The 16,621-nt window shown below is 41.5% G+C and overlaps 1 protein-coding gene across 1 annotated transcript in view; it reads left to right on the forward strand.

Annotated features, from left to right (window-relative positions):
• The window catches only part of LOC147227137 (uncharacterized), a 43,045-nt gene that overhangs the window by 3,595 nt on the left and 22,829 nt on the right, over positions 1 to 16,621 (forward strand). The window contains exons 4-11 of the mRNA XM_086160097.1: positions 122 to 295; positions 381 to 538; positions 1,544 to 1,732; positions 2,118 to 2,619; positions 3,188 to 3,353; positions 10,622 to 10,733; positions 14,482 to 14,572; positions 15,666 to 15,752. Of these exons, the coding sequence (XP_086016223.1) occupies positions 122 to 295; positions 381 to 538; positions 1,544 to 1,732; positions 2,118 to 2,619; positions 3,188 to 3,353; positions 10,622 to 10,733; positions 14,482 to 14,572; positions 15,666 to 15,752 (1,479 nt within the window). The remainder of the gene's footprint in view (positions 1 to 121; positions 296 to 380; positions 539 to 1,543; positions 1,733 to 2,117; positions 2,620 to 3,187; positions 3,354 to 10,621; positions 10,734 to 14,481; positions 14,573 to 15,665; positions 15,753 to 16,621) is intronic.

The raw sequence follows: 16,621 nt of genomic DNA on the forward strand, positions 1-16,621 counted from the left end.
TCATTTACACATTTCAGGAGACAAGAAATGATAAGGAAATGAGCCAAAACAGGAAAGTGTATAAATGCTACCCCAGAAAAATATTGACCAAAAAGCCGGGGTTTGTCACTTCTGCACCCAGTTCGATTTCACCACCCAAATGCTGTGCATGATTGAGAAAGGCATCGTCAAGCAGCAGCTCACCTTCTCCACCGTCAAGAGCTGCGATGACGACGAAGGGTCCAGGTTCTCAGTGTCCTTCCGGGGTCACCACGACTACGAGCTGGAGGCCACGTCGCTGGAGGACAAACACCAGGTGGGCCGACAGCCGTCCTTTCGAAACAATCCCGCTGCAATCCTGCTACTGTCCTCATGCTCTGTTTCTTGGGGTTCTCGAGCAGATGATGCAGCTGGTGAATAAGATTATCTATGGGAACATCTACAGCGAGCCTGCGGGGGGCCACGGAGAGCCGACCAAGGAGTCCCCAGCGTCCCGAAGCCTGAGGGACGGCATCCTGCTGCTGCATCGAGGAGGACTGGCTTCTTTCAAATGGGTGAAGTACGGATCGGTCCAATTCCCTGGGGGTCACTCCCCAAAAATCACTCCATCGTCTGCAAATATTGAGATTATCCTCTCAAAAGCTTGATGACTCGCACATTAATAAAAAAATGACCTCACCAGCTGCCACAAATGAAATTAAATAAAACGAACAAAACACAAATTCAATCTTTTTTTTGGTAAAATAAGATTAAAACCCAGAGCAAATAATTCCACTAATTTGGAACAGTGAGTAGTCATCAGTTTTAGTCAGAAATTACCCATGAATCAGGAGAACCTAAATGAAGAATAAATGACTACGATCAGCAAAAAGCTATTGAGACGTAAATTCAGCAAAAAATTTATGACAAAAAATGAATACAAAAAAAAAAATTAAGGACAATAAATAAATACTACACGATCAGCAAAAAAAAATCTAAATAGATAAATGTAATAAGCCAGAAATGTAAAAATCCAGAAAAAACAAAGAAATGAAATAAATGGATTATTCAACTAAAAGGAAGATAAAATGAAATATGAAACTCTTTCATATGGGAAAATGATTCCCCATATGAAATAAAAAAAAAGGTCTCGGTATCACCCAGGAGAAAATTTTCCAAATTTGCCCCTGGAAAAGTGGACATTGATGCAAAAAAAAGGAAAAAAAAAAGGAATTCTCACTTTGAAAAAGAATAAAAGCATGATTTCTTTTTCGACGGAAGCCCAAAGCAACCATTAATTCATATATCTTTTTTTACTTCATTGCTAGAGAAAAGCAGAATAAGACACAGAATAACATGTTGATTAAATTGGTATAATGATTTTGTTGTCTTGTGAAAATAATTTTGAGAAAGCAAAGGAAAATAGACACAGCTGCGAGGTGTTCTGTATATTTTTCTACATTCAGCCTCACACTTGGCAACAATCAATGAAGTATTCGTCTCTTCTGTCACTTGACTTGGGGAAAAAAAAAACATGACCGGTATTTTCCCACTTAACCTGCCGTCTCCTGCCGCAACGCTCCAGGTACGAGGCTCGGCTGCACCCGGGCCAGCTCACCCTCGTCCCCTTCAGTCGTCGAGGCGCCGCCGATGGCGAGGTGACGTCCCTGACGTCCGCGTCCCACGTCATCCACCTGTCAGATGGCGACACCAGCGTGACGAAAAACGCCAGTTCCGATGCTTTCACCCTGAAGACGCACAAGAACGAATATCAGTGAGTGACATGCCAGGTGTTGTTTTTTTTTTTCTTTTGCTCCATGGCTGCCTGGTCACGACACTTTGCTTGAATGCAGCCGCCTGGGAAATGACTGTAATTAAATTCTTGAATATAAATAAACCAAAAACACTGACAGTGCTGCAGAAACAACTGCTGAGAGCTGCGACCAATCAGAGTGAAGGATTTTTTTGAACGACCAATCAGAGTGAAGTAAATCTCGCAATCTCACATTATTGTTTGTCCCGCCCAGTCACGAATGTCCTGTCCATCCACCCCTAGAAATAACGGACTATGGTTGGTTGTGATTGGAATAAACAGGAAGTAAAGAGGAAGTGATTTGTTTGTTGTCCAGGGTATAAAAAGTGTAACCGATTTATCGCAGGTTCAAGGTTCCGGTGTCAAACGAGGCGTCGACCCCGGGGCCGGTCCACAGGGAGCGGGACTCGTGGGTCCAGGCCATCGCCAGGCTCTGCTCCGATTGGAAGAGGAGGAGCGAGCACCTGTTCCCGGACACGATGGCCCTGCACCACCTTAGCATCACAGAAGTGGCCGAGGACACCGACACTGACCCCGAGTCTGGCGGCGGGGGTGGCAACCAAGGCGCTGTGCATGAAAACACTGATCCATCGAATGACGCAGGTGACCCTGAACCTCGCGATGAGACTGGCGACTCTGGAGCCAATGCTTCGCCGGTCCAGCCCTCGTCTGCTTTCCCCCCGACCCCGCCAATTACAGAGACCGCTAACCCCGAACCTCAACCCACCTGGAATATCCCGCCGCCTCCGCCCATCCCGCCACCGCTGTCATCACACTTCAAATTGATGCTGAGTCCGAGGAAACCCACCACCAAGGCCTTCCATTGGGACGTGATTAGCGCAGATAAGGTACGCCCCCCCCCACCTCCTACCCTTGACCCCATTCTACCCCATTAAGACACATTTCACACTTTTCCTTTGAAATATCTCCAAAAAGAAATTAAAAATAACATACAATTTTTTTGTTTTGAATGAAAATAGGATACAGAGTCAGGGGCTGCGCTGACATTCCTTTTTTCCGAGAAGCGGCGTCACACAAATGATTGTTTGTCCCCTTCAAATGAGGATAAAGTGATTTTATCGCGCCACTCCTTCAGACTTTCAAAACATCCTCATACCAAACTAATCAAATCAGGAAAAATAAGTTACCCAGTGACTTGTTTTTTGGCCCGATAGGAGATGCAGTACCTCGAATTGACCACTAGGGACATTCGCACCAATGCCTGTATCTGGATGTCGTCAAACATCCGCGCCTCCCGACAACGGTGGATTTAAGAGAAATCGAACCGCAGCACGGCCTGAGATGTTTGCCCTTCAATTTTTTCACGCACGTGCCGCAGCTCGGACGGAAAAGCACCTTTAGAACGACATATCGCCCCCTTGTGGCTGTTCTGATTGTCTTCGTTTCCCCGCTCAGATCGCCAAATCCATGTGGGCGCAGTCACATGGCAGGAGGATAGAGCTCGACACAACGCGACTCTATGACCAGTTCGCTGTCAAGCCTACCGTGAAGTTTGCGGCAGTGGAGGCGGGAAGCAGCAGCCAGAACATCATGCTCAACCAGAAGATTGCACACAACTTCAGTGAGTGTGTATGCGTGTGTGTGTGTGTGTTAGTCGATGTTGAGTTGCCAACAAATGACAGCTTGTTTGATTAATTCACGGTACGTGGTTTTATATTTTGAGATAAAAATGAACCGATCATTTGTTTCGAAAATAAAACTGACAGGTGCAATGACGGTGATAGAAAATAATAATTTTAATGACAACAATTAAAAAAAACAAAAAAGCCCAGAGAGTGTTTGGGTATTAGGGTGTTTAGGACACATAATTATAAATAAATAAATAAGTTTAGCTTATTCCACAGAATAATTTTAAAAGTAACTTCTGCAGTAGATTCTTAGCATTTAAATAAGAGCCTTGATTTATTTATTCTTTTTGATTCACCCTCACTAAGCCCTGCCCCTCTGCCCAATCAAGTATTGGATAGAACACTATTGTTTGGTTCTGAGGCCGCTAGGCTAGTCAGCTAAGCTAAGATGGCCAGGATCTGGATACTTCGGACGGCAATGTTATTACTGTAATATTAATCTAATATTGATAAGATAATTTATTCTAATATTGAACATACTTTGAGAGTATATAGTTGAGCTTCGGTCTGAAATCTCGGGTGGCTTGTCAGACTTAGCAACAGTAACTGAGGGGGGCGGGGCTTAGCAAAGAGTGATGTGACAAAACAGAAGACATTGGTTTGGTTTTTTTCAATTTTTCCATTTTTTAAAATAAAATAAAATTAAATAAATGGCAAAGATAATTCGGTTAAATAGATGAGTGATGTCACTTCTAGTCAATGCCTCATTTAGGCATCCAATCAATAACTTTTTGAAAATAAAATTGTCATCCTTTTTTTAAATCACAAGTTGTTTTTGTTTTTTAAAGTGATTTTCTAATATTTTCTCATTTCAAGCCCAGCTGTCACTGGCTTAGAGTTCTGGTTTAACCCTGGCAGGCATCAAACCATTCATGCTCAATCCATCCATTCATTGTAGATGCCATATAGAGCCATTCACCCTCTCACTCAATTTAGTCTATAATTCCATTTATAGTCTTGTTAGTGTCTCGATTTTCTCATAGCGTAATACTGTCATTTTCCGATGTTTTTCTTTCTAAAATATTTTCCCCCTGGTAGAGTGGTACTTTTGAAAATGTTCTTCGTATTCAGCAACTATATTACCTCTTTTTACTTTTTTTTATGTTCTGTATTTTTAAAGGTCATTTGAAACCTGACTGACAATACAAAAAAAAAAAATGAAAAAGAATTAATGTATCTATAGCGAGGGAGCAATAATATTAGATACATGATTGGTATGGACATGAGGTGACTATTGCAGACCACAAAGTGGCAGAGATTAGTAAAGGACATTGAACAGGACGAAGAGTGGAAAGGCAGTTGGTCCTAAAGCTGTTGAAGTACGGAAGTGTCTGGGAGAGGTGGGAGTAGAGTACCTGGTTAGATGATTCAACAGGATCTTAGAGTGAGAAGATGCTTGAGGAATGAGAACAAGTGTAATGATGCCCATTTGTAAGAATATTGGCGATGTGCAGGAATCTGATAACTATAGAGGAATAAAGATGATGAGTCATAAAATGAAATTATGGGAAAGAGTAGTAGAAACTAGACAGAGAAGAAGTCAGCATTTGTGAACAGTAGTATGGGTTCATGCCTAGAAAGAGAACTACAGATGCAGTCTTTGCTTTGAGAATGGTCGTAGAGAAGTACATAGAAGGTCAGTGGGAAATGCATTGTGCCTTTGTTGACCTTGAAAAAGCATATGACAGGGTGCCAAGAGAGGAACTGGTATCGAATGAGGAAGTCTGGAATAGCGGGGAAGTATGTTAGACTGGTGCAGGACATGTATGCTGTGAGACAGTGGTGAAGTGTGCTTCAGGCGTCACAGAGAAGTTCAAGGTGCACGTGGGACTGCATCAGGGATCGGCTATCAGCCGCTTCTTGTTGGCACTTGTGATAGAAAGGCTGATAAATGATGTTAGACAGGAATCTCCAAGGACCAATGAAGGAATGAAGGTTAGCTACAGCCTGAATTAAAGGAACGGTGTACAAAACAGTTGTGAGACCAGATATTATCTATGGCCTGCAGACAGTGGCATTGTGGAAATGACAGGAAGAAGAGATGGAGGTAGCAGAGATGAAAATGTTGAAGTTCTCTTTGGGACTGACGAGGATGGATAGGATCAGGAACGAGTCCATCGGAGGGACAGCACATGTTAGATGTTTTGGAGAGAAGACCAGACTGAGATGGTTAGGCCATGTACAGAGGAGGGATAGTGAATATATTGGTAGAATGATGCTGAGATTGGAAATGTCAGGCAGGAGGTCTAGAGAAAGACCAAAGAGAAGATTTATAGATTTAGTGAGAGGATATGAAGTAAGTGGGTGTGAGAGAGGAGGATGCAGAGAATAGGGTTCGATGGAGGAGGATGATTCACAGCCGAAAGGAAAAGAAGATGAAGAGGAATTACTATTGAGATATTTTAAAGACGACTCACGGGAGATTCCTTCATCGTGCTCTGCCCTCGTCTTCACTCTTTCCGTCAGTGCATGTGACCTCTCCCCTCTTAAACCACCAGAGGGCAGCAATCCGATGTCGGCCCCTGTTGTCCTCTCAGATCACACTCTGCTACCCTCACTCGCAAACTCTTTGCACTGTATTTACACTCCGTATTTTGTAAAAAAAAAAAAAAAAGGAGTTACTCGGGCGTCCAGGCCCGTGCCAGCAGGTGGCAGTGCGACACTGGCCCTGCCTCCTGCAAACTTGCAGATCTACCGGGAAGTGGAACATTTCTATTTCCCCTCTAATGGTGTTCACTTTTGATTAACTGAGTGAACGTGCCTTGTATTTTTCAAGAGCTGGGCTTGAGAGAGGCTGGGGTGGGGAGGTGGGGGGGGGCTTCCCCTCTGTCAAGCTGCGACGCCGGGATACAGATGTGGTGGCGAGTGGGGGGGAAGGGGGAAGGCTGCTAAATGGCATCAGTGTGAATCTGGCGACTGGCAACATAATTAGAGTCCACATATTCATGAAATATGGATTTGGAAATCTGAGCAATACTGGCACGGAGGCCCCACCTCCTCCCGGATGTGCGACGTTGAGTTTTCTAGGCTACCTTGACTTGGAAACTTCCGGGGGCACGTCCTGGTTGACTACGGACTGTGGGCTACTGCATGCCACTGTGGGCCACCTTTTCTACACTATTTTTCTATCAAGAAACTTTGATCTCACTCCTTGTATAGTTGTTTTTCATATCTTTTACAATTGGGAGAATTGGGATTTTTCGTGGGAAATCGCTGTCTTCTTGAGGTACTTTTGACAAAATTTGAATGTTTTTGTTTGATTTAAAAAAAACAACAACATATTTTTTGTAACTGCTATGTCATTTCCTTTGTATTTTCAGGACTTTTTCAAAGTTCAGTGTCAAGTATTTTTTCTTAGACATTTTTAGGCAATTCCTTGCAAAGTTGGGGCCCCTGGCCACTTTAGCCTGACTCTTCACCTCCTGCTAGCAGGTTAAGTGCTTTTCTTTAAAAAAATCACATTTCTTGCTGATGTTCAGAGCTATTTCTTGCAGATTTTCTGGCGAATTCTGCTGATCGGCATTAGCCTCCTCCCTCCTCTTTCTCACGCCACACATGGTGCATGTTTATCTTCTTCCCCGAAAGCAAAAAAAACAAAAGTACCCTGCCTTAACTGCAGCTGTTTATTCAGCTCCCCATCTCAGTCTGTTTATTCGTGGGATCCCATCGCAGGGAACGGGAGCGGACGCCAAAGCTGGCATTGTGTGCGGAACACACTCCGCCCCCGTCGCATCCAATCGCTGCTCCCCGATCAATAATTCATGGCACAAACTTTTAATTAGCGTCAGGCGCGAGGCGCCACGACCCGCTGCATCCAGGGAGAGCTTGGATGTGGTTTCGCTGTTCGGTCGAGCTCTCGACTCATTTTCAGCTGAACCGGCTGACGGGAACGAGCATGAGGAAAATAGAATTCAAACTGTTGTATGTCTGTATTGGAGATGTGAGTGAGAAAGCAAATGATGAATGTCTCTTTATGAAGTCTGAATGACAGAGTGAATGTTGTGTGTCTCTATATGACCTATGAATGAGGGAGTGAATGGTTGTATGTTTCTTTGTGCAGGTGAATGAATTACTGTTTGAGATAATAGATAATGGATGAATGATTTTACTTGTAAATAAGAGGATTTTTTTACACATACCAGCTAAATGATTGGTCGGAGAATAGGTCCGACTAATCAGATCGCAGAAAATCAACACTAATGCATGCAGATAATGTCTTTTAATTATTCAATCAATTAAATAATTACCAGAAAAGAAAAAAAAAAATCCAAAGAATTTACCAGAGAAGATGGCTGGTAATTAGCATTAGCTAAGAAGAATACACAAATTTGATCATAAATAAATAAATAGATAAATAAATGGATGAATAAGTAAATTGCAGTCAGATCAGAAGGTCAATATTAGAGTTTATTATTTATTATTTACATTATATTATTATTATCATTATCATGTTTTCATTATTTATTTATACTAAATAAATAAATGCATAAATAATGTCCAGATATAAAGATCCCAATTCAGTTATTTCACATTTGTAATGTAAAAACTTCTGGAAATGAAACACAAAAGAAAAACACCGCAGTAGAATAGTTTCCTCAGCGGGATGTGATTATAGTTCACTACTGCTGTGTGTATGTGTGTGTATGTGTGTGTGCGTGTGTAAAAATATGGCTGTTTACGGTGCGAGCGCCGGCGCCCGCTGCTGATCTAACAAGTGAAAATGTCACACTCCTAATTAAAAGTCCACCTGTGGCTTGGTGGGGCCCGGATGGGGAGTGGGAGGGGGCTGGGGGGGCCGGGGGGCCGGGAGGGGGTGACTTGCTGGTCCGATGGCCGCTTCCTCCGAACGTCAGGCCACAACACACTTGGGTCGCATTCATGTGTCATTGTGTCTGTGTGTGTGTGTGGGAGAGAGAGTGTGTTCAAGGACACTGCCGCGCCTGACTGCTCTTTTGAAAACACGCCTTCATTACGTACATATATTCTCAAAAATTATACAGTGAAACCCCCGGATCATTAAGTTTTCTCACTTTGGATCCGAAACAAACAAGATTAGCGGTTGTCACCTTTGGATGCTAACGCAGCAACTAGCGCATCAATGTATTAAAAAATATAAAACTGATAATTGGCTTGTTCTATACGTAAAGTGGGGGAGTAAAAGTGACCTGTTAATACATATGAAATTAAAAAATTCAAAGTACGCTAATGCTAGAAGTCATTATACAGTTGCTAGCTTTAGCTTAGCATATTTAGCATGAGGATGCTAAAATCAGCAGTTTTGATTCTTGTCCACTGGAAAAGAAAGGTTACGTATTACGTGAAAATGTGTCGGAATATTTTGCAATCCCAGAGGGGACACAAGCCCTTGTATTCTGGCACTCAAGCAAAATGGCAAATTTCGTAAGTAATTTTGCTGGGGTTGGTAAGTGCCGCGTCTGTAATCGGCTGTGATTTTGAAAATGTGTTTTTTTTTTCCCCTGGTTTAGAATTCATATCCAATGTGATTTAAGCAAGTTTTCTGAATGCGGGGCAGGTAATATGTAATTTTAAAAAATGTATTGATCCTTGCCCAAAATTAATATATGGATTTACTGGGCCACGCTTATTTACAAACTAAGTATTTATTATGTATTTTGCTTATTTCACCCCTTTCTGTATATTTTCAAAATATTTAATCTTTTTATTTTCTAAAAATATTTTTTGCTGTATACTTTGGACATAATATCAATTGTACTCAACTATTCTTTTTTTTTTTTTTTTTTTTAAATAACATTTTTTTTTTCAACTGAGAATTTGAATCAGGGTTGGACAAGACTCGAGCAGCCACTACAAAATAATAAAAAAAATAGTGTAAAATAAAACAAAATTAAAATTAATTGTATATTGATCTAATTCCAGTTGTGTCCTCGCTCCACTACGAAGAGAGAAAACAAAACACCAACGCTGATTGGTTTTAAGAAAAGATCATTTTTGTTCAAACTTAAATGTGTGAATTAATCAATTATGTGTTTTTTTGGAGAGCTTACAAATGCATAGCTAAACGCAGCATATAGTGCAATACCACTGAACATTGTTGGAAGGCAGTGTTGGGCAGTACGCGTACATGAGACCGGCGAAGAAGATGCACCATTACGTTGGTATATCGAGGAAGATGGATTTTCTTTCCACGTGCCGCCATGCGGTTACTAGCTTAGAATGTACATTATGACCTGCTCCTCCGCTGCCGCCATATTTATTATTGTCCCCCAGGTTATGTACTTTAGTCCCTTATTTATTGCATGGGTTACGCTCCAGAACCAGCTGCAACAAACAAAACTCTGCAAAGTAGCGACCATATATATCTTTTTTTTATTTATGTATATATATTTTTTTAAAGCTATAAATTATAAACCTTTCCCATACTCTTAAATACTTTTTATTATATTATTATACTTATACTTTTATTATTTATTATACTTTTTTATATTCTTAAACATATATTCAACATATATTCTTAACATACATTACAACAGGACAGCAACATTGAAGATAACACTACAAGTAGCGATCGCACGTAGATCGCTAATATCAAGAGACCTGGATACAGGACACCATACCCAGGTTTACCTAAGAAAATACTAATTTTACAGTTGAAATAACTGAAATAATTAATATTTAAAAAAATCCTGAGAAAAATTGCGGCATAGTGGAAAATCAGCGTTATAAAAAGAGATTAAAAAAACATTAAAATCCGCATTCAGTTATAGTAACGCAGCAGGGGGACTGCTGCTTTACCTCGACAGCCAGGACGATGTGAAGCACGCGTGGGAAGAACGTGGGCTTTTAAGACGCACAAACCTGTTTCCGTTCGTAACCTGAGCAGAGATGAGCCTTTAGAGCGACGGATGGCGGGAACAGCCGCGCACGTCCCCGATCCCAGGAGGAGCCTCCCGTCTCGTATTCAGCTACAGGGCGTTTACTGAACAAAAACACACACACACACACACATCGGCTTTGACATGACAGAATGCAAATGTGTGTGTGTGTGGGGGGGTGAGTAATTAAGCTAAGAGCCTTTGTCTTCAGAAGCTGGGAGTCATTTCATGGCCGATGAGACGACAGAACGCAAAAACAAAAAGCAGCTTTCATGTGTCATCCAGTGTTTTGACTGTTTTTTTTCCCGCCACCCCTTTCACGGCTAAAATATCTGTCGTTCTCCTAGACATTTTCCTGAAAAGTCTCCCGGTGCAGCCCGGAGAGCTGAAGGACAAGCTCTTCATCGTCAACGAGGAAGACGGAGGCCTTTCGGACGAGCACATCACCGCTCTGAGGAGGTACGGCCGAACCCCAGAATGCGTGGGGGGAAAAAAATTAACAACACAAAAACAAAAATAAAACAAAAAGAGTGAAGAGAAGGGCGATTGGTGGCGGACATGTTCACGCGAGTGTCGTTACAGGTTTCCCCGGGTCCGACGTGTGCATGAAATTTTTATCGGGGTTATTTCCGGAGACAGAAAATGACGGACAGGCCCACGGGAGGACGGGAGTGCAAGTGGATTTTTAAGAAAATAATAAATAAATAAATAAATAAAAATGTAAAACCACTTGCCGCCTTCCGAGCGCTGCCCCCCCCCCCCCCCCGCCCGATGCGAGGCCTGATCTAATGTACTGTGAGGCGGATTCTTATATATTCTATGAAAACATAATCTATATTTCAATGCGGCGCCGCTCCGGGCCAAAGAATACAATCTTTTGAAGGAGCCGCTCCTCCAACAGGTGCTGCAATATTAATGGCTGCCGCTGCCGCCATGACGGCGGCCTCATGAAAAAGTGAACACCTCGCATTTGAGTAAAATGACGGTAAGAGGAGATTTAAAGACGAGCCAGGGGTTTGAACTTCCAGAGTGGCTTGTATCCACCCGCCCTAATTCCCCCGCGCTCCCCCGTCGACGCCTCTGCCGTTCAGCGTCTCGCGGCCTAATAGAAGCCGACGAGAACCCTCGGCTCTGCTTGGTTTTACATAAACTTGGGGATAAATGGAGGCAACGTGGGATGACGGGCGGCGGAGAGGGGGGTTCAAAGGTCAACACAAAGGAAACATGATGTTTGAGCGAGCGGAAAGGAAAAATAATACATTTTTAATGACGGGCTAGAGTTGGTCACGTGACTGTGACGGGCTAGAGTTGGTCATGTGACTGTCTTGGCCAATCACAGATAAATATGATCATAAAATATTCTGGAATGTTCGGGATAATTTTTTTCAACGTCTTGCAGGGGAAACAGGAAGTGGAACAAGAAATGGTCCAATGATCGGTTTTTCACATGGGCATCATGGGAAAAGTGAGGTAACAACTAGCTTATCAGGAAATGATGCTAAATATCCAGGAGATGAATTCACTTAGTGGCAGAATTCATTCATTCATTTATTCATTCCACTTACCATCCTGGAGCCAATCATATCTGATATTAGGCACGAGGGGCAGGTTTTGACCAGTACTTGTCACCTGTCAATCACAAATAAAGACAAATAAACAATTCACTCTCTCATTTGCACCAAGGAACAATTCATTCATTCATTTAGATAAAACTCCATTCAGGGTAGCGTTGGTGCTGAAGCTGAACCCGGTATATACATATTTCATTTTGTAATTTGTTTAGAAATGTAATTACATGAAAATAGTTTATAAAGCTGTCATAGCTTAAAAAAATATGAAAAAATTTGTAATTTTACAGATAATTTTATTATATATAGAATTAAAGCTATAGATATTTTTCCACTCCTCACTCATTGTGAGGAGAATCACCTTAAGAAGCCACGTCTTTCCGCCTTCATTTGAATTATGGATACAAATAACCATGTTCAGTGGCAACGCCACTAGGGGGGAGGAAAAATAAAAAAGAATAAAAATGACAGCGGTTGCTGTGATATAAAAATTCAGAGTGTGTTGGCTGTCCGTCGATTAGAAGGCCCGAAGTGTTTCCTCTGAACCTGAACTCGTCGTAGGAGACCATACATTCTCGATGTGCACGCCGTCCCGCCACATAAAATATTCACGACGCCACACAGAGTCGCCATTAGCTTTGCAGCAAATACCCGCCTCCTCCAGGACCTCCGACACGAAAGGCTTGGTGATTCGGCACCGCAGCCGCACCGGACCGTCGCCTCCTTCGACGGTTTCATTATCGCTGGTTTCATTATCGCCAGCGCTGTGTGTCTCACAATAATGTGAGATAGGAGCAAAAGGTTTCCTGAGGACGAGCTGGCAACATACATGAAGATCGACTAGAAAAAAATGGGTTGGGTTATTCCTCATCCATTCATATTACTTTTGCTATGGTTGCTATGGTTACTCAAGTGTCACCGATAGTAATGAACTCGGTGTGTGTTCAGATAGGTACGTTTATGTGAAGTGGCCGGCTAACACCTCCTGCCCATTCCATCCGGGGGCGTTTTCTAAGGGTTTTTGGTTATTGTTGTTGCCATGGAAACCTGGAAACATTACCAAAAGTAACTTCCCCTATTATCTTGATCAAATTACGAGCATTTCGATCAGTCCGGTCCCAGGTTTAGATTTCCTGTAGGAAAGTCAGGCTTGATAGGATTTGTTGTCATAGTTACCATATGCCAATTAAGATGCATACGTTGATAAATATTTCTGTTTGTGGGTGTGTATATTTAAACATAGACGTACACACACATATATATACACATTTGCAAACATTCGTAAATACATAAAAAAAAATACATATACATTTACTACACTATTGATCCCCATAGGGGAAATTCTTTTGTCACTGCAGTGTAACATTTATAATGTCAAAAAAAAGTAAAAATAAGTATGAATATAATTATGAGTACAAATATAAATATAAGTGGCAGAAGACAGGATATAGCAAGACAAAAAACAATCCACAAATTAATAGACAGCAGAAAAATAGACAACAGCAACAACAAATAACAACAACATCAGGGATGAGAATGGGCAGCATCAAGGAACATGTAGGTGAAAAAACTACAAATGGACAAACTCACAAAGACATAAAAGAGTAATTCGAGAATCAATTTCTGAGGAAAGGTGTAAAGCAGCTAAAGCACTAAATAAAATTCTCTCCTCATTCTGTTTGACGCTAGCTAGTTTTGTAGCGATTTCTTGCTGTTGCCACGGTGACGAAAAATCTTACTTTATGCAATGCCGGCCCTATGCAAATGGAAAAAAAAAAAATTCAATATACATATTCAGGAGAGATGTACAACGCAAAATGACATGATCGGAGTCCAAATGCGAGAACGTCTGGACTGTCCTGGCGTGGGCGGGATCTGCCGGCAAAACCCACCTGGGCTGCTGCAGGAAAAAACAAAAAGTAGAATTTGTTTCAAACCGAGGAGGAGGGGGGGATTGTGTGGGTTTTGGCAGGAAGACGCCGTGCAACATCCTGGAAGGGAGTCAGTCCGGCGGAGTCCGACCGAATTGGCCTACTTTCACCCCCGGAGGGAGTACGTGAGAGTACTCGCAAGTACTCGCAAACAACACACTGCGGTTCGGTTTGTTTACTGACGATCGTGAGCTTGCAAATTAATACCGGTTTCTTTTCCGCACATCTCGGAATGAACACTATTAAAATCTCCTTTGTGCAGCGGTCGGCAATAATTAGGAATAAACACCTTAAAATTATATTTTTCTTCTAAAAAAAAATTGTCTTTTATTCAATTTGCATTCCTTATTTTGCTGTTCTTTTAAAATTATTTTCCATTCAAATTATTTTCTCTTTTCTCCCAAGTGTGTTAATTTATTCACTTATTTATTCAAAATCCCAAACTTCTAACAGTTGAAATGATATTTTTCAAAGAGTAAAATAATTCTTTAATGTCATTCTATGGCGGTGTTGAAATTGATACTCAGTCAATTGAACTGAACATATTTCATTAATAAATGCAATAACCAGTTAGTTACATATATCAGCTTTTTTGGCGATCCCATTAACCCAAAGAGAACCCGACTAATAATTTTGCATTAAAAATCAATCTGCAGCTCGATTGCAAATCTGAGAACAAAATTAACTTTTTTTTTTTTGATTCTCCAGGTATGTGCCGACGCTGGAGGACGTGGAGATGTACAAATCTTACAAAGGTTCTGTGTCGGAGTTGCACATCGTGGACCAATACATGTGGGAGGTGAGAGGTGTTTTTATAATTTTTCTTTCTTTTGGAGTTTGTAGAGACCTTCCTTTCTTTTTTTTGGTTGGGGGGGTCTTTATGTGGAACATTTTCCACCAAGGGCTGAAAAAAACGTCTTGAGATCTTAAAAAGGCAGCATTTTGGCCTCCAGACCACAGGGGGGCGCTGTTGGCTTCTCTGTCACGCTTTACTGAAAGGTTTTTTTGGTCAGCAGGAAAAAAAAAGGAAATTCTAATGGACGAAAAACAAAAGAAAGGAAGTATGCCAGTTGAGGAAACGTGAACAAGCTGATTTTTTTCAGACCAATTGATTCATGCTACATATAAAGTTTAGGGAATGTAGGCAGAACATCCTTTCAGCGTCTTTTCAATGCATGCAAAGTTTGTGTGAACAGAACTTCAGTCAGGTTCCTCAGATGTTCCCCAGTTTCTAACACACTATATATCTGCACAGTCAATCTATAAAGATGCTCCTTTTCCTTTTGAAAGAAAGGAAGGTCTCTACAAGGAAGGTCTCTACAAACCCCAAAAGAAACAAAAATATCTATATGCATGGATATATCTATACAGATACACAACATATATCTATACAGCACACACACACACACACACACACTGGTGTGTGTGTGTGTATATATATATATATATATATATATATATATATATATATATATACACACCGTGCATGCACACACACATATATAGTGGTGTGTATATATATACATATATGTACACATACATACATACATGTGGGCATGTGTGTGTGTGTGTGCATGTATATGTGCATGCATATATATATATATATATATATACAGGTCCTCAAAAAATTAGCATATGTGATAAAGTTCATTATTTTAAAAAAATTATACAATAAAAACAATAAAATGCTTGAACTACTTCTGTTGCAAGTAATGAATCTAAAATATATGAAAGTTTAATTTTTATCATTACTTTATGGAAAGTAATGAACTTCATCACAGTATGCTAATTTTTTGAGACAGACATGTGTATATATTTGTGGGAAATCACCAATCGTTTCAAGGTGTTGTTTACATTGGCCCCCCATCAAACTCAGTGTTGTGTTTCTGCAGATGTGCAGCCTGCCGTACCTGAGCACGCAGCTGGACCTGCTGCTGACGCTACGGGAACTTCCCGTCGGTATCAGCGACCTGCAGCCCGTGAGTCCCTTACTGCGCAGTTCCCTCTCACCCGCACTGGGCTCGGGCGCCTTCGGCATCGCGTAGCGGCGGGTGGCACCACGCTGCCATGATGTGGTGATGTACCACTAAACAAGCGAGCACAGGGAGGCAATATTGGGCTTGCTGATCGGACTGTATCTCCTTGTCGCACAAAGGAAGAATAGCCAGAGACGGATACATGTAGCGCCCTCGTAGCTTTTTGACGGGTTTGATTCTTGTGTCTTGTAGCTTGTTTAGAACCTCAGCAGAGCAGAGCAGGTTCTGAGAAGGTACCAGGTACTGTCCCTGATGGGAACACTAAAGAGAAACCACTCGATTCTAAGTGAGTCGGGAAGCCAAAACTTTAAGGTGCTTAATAATAACACTGACAGTAATATTATAATGGTGGCACAGCGGCGCAGCGGTTCGCTCTTTCACCTTGCAGCAAGAGGGTCACCGGTTTGATTCCACCTTTCTTCGTGGAGCCTCCATGTTCTCCCCGTGTCTGTGTGGGTTTCCAGCCGTCTCTTCCGACAGTCCAAAAACATGCATGTGAAAAAGAGAAATTGAATGAATGAATGGTTGTACGTCTCAAACAATAATACTAATAATGATACAACAACTACCCTAAGTAATAGTAATAGTTTGACAATGCATCGACTGGCCCGATAATGATAATTTTAAGCTGTGAAATTACCAAAAACAATGTTTATTTGATGATTTATTAACAAAAATAAATAAATAAAAATCACTGCTGACCATGGCTGCTGAGTGTGGCGCCTCAGGCTGAGCAACTGACGCAAAAAAAAAAAAAAAAACGCCCCATGTGGAACAAAGCTGAAGTGGTTTCTTTTCTATTTTAAATGGAG

Source organism: Fistularia commersonii, chromosome 14 (genome assembly GCF_037954325.1).
Source record: "Fistularia commersonii isolate RoL2024-O1a breed Wild chromosome 14, RoL_Fcom_v1.0, whole genome shotgun sequence".
In the NCBI taxonomy this organism is placed as follows: Eukaryota; Metazoa; Chordata; class Actinopteri; order Syngnathiformes; family Fistulariidae; genus Fistularia; species Fistularia commersonii.